Source organism: Pyrus communis, chromosome 6 (assembly GCF_041283825.1).
Source record: "Pyrus communis isolate YQ-2024b chromosome 6, ASM4128382v1, whole genome shotgun sequence".
NCBI classification, from domain to species: Eukaryota; Viridiplantae; Streptophyta; class Magnoliopsida; order Rosales; family Rosaceae; genus Pyrus; species Pyrus communis.
This window is the reverse complement of record NC_142570.1, coordinates 22,080,738-22,084,099: the sequence shown is the minus strand read 5'-3', so window position 1 is coordinate 22,084,099 and position 3,362 is coordinate 22,080,738. Positions and strand designations below refer to the sequence as shown.

Genomic DNA, 3,362 nt, shown 5'->3' with positions numbered 1-3,362 from the left:
AAGGATAAAATATGGGATGCTACCATTTCTTTTGCGTTTTGAAACATTCTGTTTATGCTTAATTTATTTATTAAAAAAAAGGAGATAAATCAGGAAAATATAAATAGATGTGGTTATTCCTTTCGCATCAGCTAGATTATCCTTAGAAGATCATAAAAAATCTAGGGCTCTAAAATGGCCCTCAAATGAAGTTCAGCCTCATATTTCCACCCTTATAAATCATAATGTGCCCCTAACCACTGAATTAACAGGCACTTGGAAGTGACATACGTCACATTACGCCCATATATTCATAGGCCCTACGGACTTCCAAATCCCCACCTTCACTAAATTATTCATTTCCCTAACTGTTTAGTTATTGAATTATTTAGTTTTACTAAAAGTTCTAATTAAATAACAAATGATGTTTTACCACAGTAATAAAACATTCTCATACTTATATACTTTGCCACGAGTTTAATTCTCACCGTCTATCTTCCTTCCCTAACAACTAACTAAAAACTCACTAACTAGATACAACAGCTACACCAACCAAAGTACGGTAATACAGCAGTGGAAAGACAGATATTCTTCTGGTTTTGGGCAACTTCACCTTTAGTAATTAATATTGGAACTTGTTTCAGTTACCTTAGCATGAATTCGGATTCTCGCTAAATTCTTTTTGTAAGAATTTCAAAGATTCGTTAATTCTGTTCTTTCATCGTATATTATGCAGATAGAAATTATTTTAAATATTTTTATTTAAAATTAAACAAAAACAATACTTATTAAAAACTGATCGCACGATATACAATGAATAGACACAATTTAGGAATCTTCAAAATTTTAACAAAAGATCCGGAGAGGATCCTGTTGGGACCTCTGCATAATTACATTCACTCGTTGATATATATTCTCCAACATCCACGTGCCACGTGGATTAAACTACTCCTAGTTTGACTGTTCCCCAAAGCCGTTTACAGACTTGCGAAACTGGATGTTGTCAACAAGACCCACCCACCCTGCAGAGAAATCTCATCGTGCGCCAAAACCGCCTCCCACATTTTTCATTAATTATCTCAGCCAATTCAATTAAAATAAAACATCGTAATAATTAAAAAAAAAATCCCAGAAATAGAGCGTAATAAAATAAAATTACTGAATTTACCAGCTTTGCAATACATAATCCTTCCCAAGTTGCATTCGAAATATTACCATTGCAAGATCAAAATTCCTCATGGATTCTTTCACATTCCAAAAATAAATTAAAACAAAATGGAAGAGTTATCGGTTTTTTTAATGTTAATTTAATTATTTTTTTCTAAAGAAAATATAATTAACCTCTGTACACAGGCGACCGCTCGGAAACGATCTTTGAAATTTTGGAATGCCGGAAGGCCTTGATCGGGCTCGGGAAATGCCATCCCCTACCTTTCGCCGGCGGTCTCTCACCTCCACCGCTACCAGCTTTTGAAGACATCATCGGCACGGCCACCGACCTCGATTTTCTCATCATCTTCCTTCTCATCGCAGCATCTGCGTTTTCTTCCTCCTCTTGGATTTCGCCCTCGGCTTTCTTCTCCGCCGTCCTCTCGTGCTCTCCATCATTAACCTCGCTTGTCTTGCTCCTGTGAGACGACCGGAATACCGACGACCAAAACGACGGTGTTTTAGTCCGTCCGCCGCTCTGGGGCTCGCTCCTGTCGCCGGCGGAGTCAAAGTCCGCGTGTCTAAAAGCGCCGCCGAGAAACTTCGAGGTGGAGCGCAGAAAAGGGACCGCAACCGACCGGGACCGCCGGAAAGACGGCTCGCTCTCGAGAATCTTGGAGACTCGGACGCCGTCGCCAGCGGGGAAGCGAGAGGAAGAAGAAGAAGACGAGGAAGACGACGTCGTGGCGCAGCAACCGCAGGGGCGGACGTTAGCGCAGTCGGGGCAGAGAACGACGAGGCGCTCGCGGAGGCAGACGGGGCAGATTCCACTCTTGCGGCGCTTGGAAGGGTGTTTAGGGCATTTCCAGACCTCCTCCTCGTCAACGTAAACCGCCGCCATCTCTGGCTGTGGATTCGTTGGCTCTCTGTCGCTCGGGTTTTTTTCTTTTTTCTCTCTCGCTTGCGCGTTGTATGGTTTTCTTCTATGTGGCTGAGGTTTATAAGAGGTGGGGTTTGATTGGAGGAGACGACCTAACTGCGGTTAATATCCTAACCATGGTTAAATTAATTCGGGTTATGGGGCTTCGTTTGGTAAACCTTGGCGGACGGAACGCCCGCGTTCTGGGCTCGTTAATGGAATCGGTAGTAGAGCGAGGTGGAGGTTTTGAATGGGTGCCTCCGTGTTGTAAAGCTTGACCCTCTACTTTTGACTTATCTACGGAAATGCCATGTGGCAGTCCACACGTGCGACATGGTGAAATGGACCGGTCATTGGGCGGGGGGGTCCAAGGCAAAAAAGACGGATTGATTATTTGTAAAGTAAGCATCTTCATAGGTGTTTCTTGACCCTTTGGTTTTGGAGTTGAGGATTTTTTTTATATTTTATTGTTCCTTGGTGAAGTAACAAGCAAAGCAAGGTGTTACTAGAAGCTCTGACCAAACGAGTTACTGATCTAATTGACTTTTGAAAACAACCAAGTCAAATTATCCCATCATTTGTGCTTTAATTTATGAATTTTGATCCTCGTGCAAAACAGTTTTGGCAAATATTCTACAAAATCGCGTACAAAGGAGGTACGATTCCATGGTAGTGTAGAGAAATTAGTAAACCATGTTGGATTAGCAAATTTGGTTCAACTTAGCTAGAACAATGAGTTCCGATGTATTTTTGTTTGCCCTCGTGATAGTAAAAGGGTAGCACATTTTGTCGCCTCATATGTAGCTAGGCACGGTAGCTCTCATTTGTTGAACTTTGTTGGTCTTGATTTCTTTTTAATATTTTGGTAGAGGATGTAAATATTTTTATTTGAATTTAATAAAGTCTAACATTTTGACATAAACAATAATATTGGGCATCCGATTTGGAGGATTTAGCCTATAGGGCTCGTTTGGAAGACTTTTACGAATGACTAAAAGTGTTGAGAAAATGATTTTTGAATTCTAAAAGTACTTGAATTGCTTCCTTGAAAGAAGTAACAATTATATGCTTCTTCCAATAAACACTTTCAAGTGCTTTTTTAGAATCCACTTGTGTTTTTACTAAGAATTGGTTGCAAAAAACATATTCTCCAAAATGCGTTTTAGTTATTTTGAAAACACTTCTAAACGAGCCCTTAAGAATTGTGATTTTTTTTTACTCGCAGCTTATGGTACAAAGACCAACCAACCCTTTACCACTTAATATTACAATCTAGTTGTATTTCTCTTCACTTGTAAGTTTGAGGTCTTAGGTT

The 3,362-nt window shown here is 40.2% G+C and overlaps 1 protein-coding gene across 1 annotated transcript; it reads right to left on the bottom strand.

The window, feature by feature from the left end:
* Positions 1 to 1,105: 1,105 nt before the first annotated feature.
* Positions 1,106 to 2,594, bottom strand: LOC137711524 (uncharacterized). Its single transcript, XM_068450762.2, has one exon. The coding sequence runs from the start codon at positions 2,027 to 2,029 to the stop codon at positions 1,316 to 1,318; it is 714 nt and encodes a 237-aa protein (XP_068306863.2). The 5' UTR covers positions 2,030 to 2,594; the 3' UTR covers positions 1,106 to 1,315.
* Positions 2,595 to 3,362: the final 768 nt, after the last annotated feature.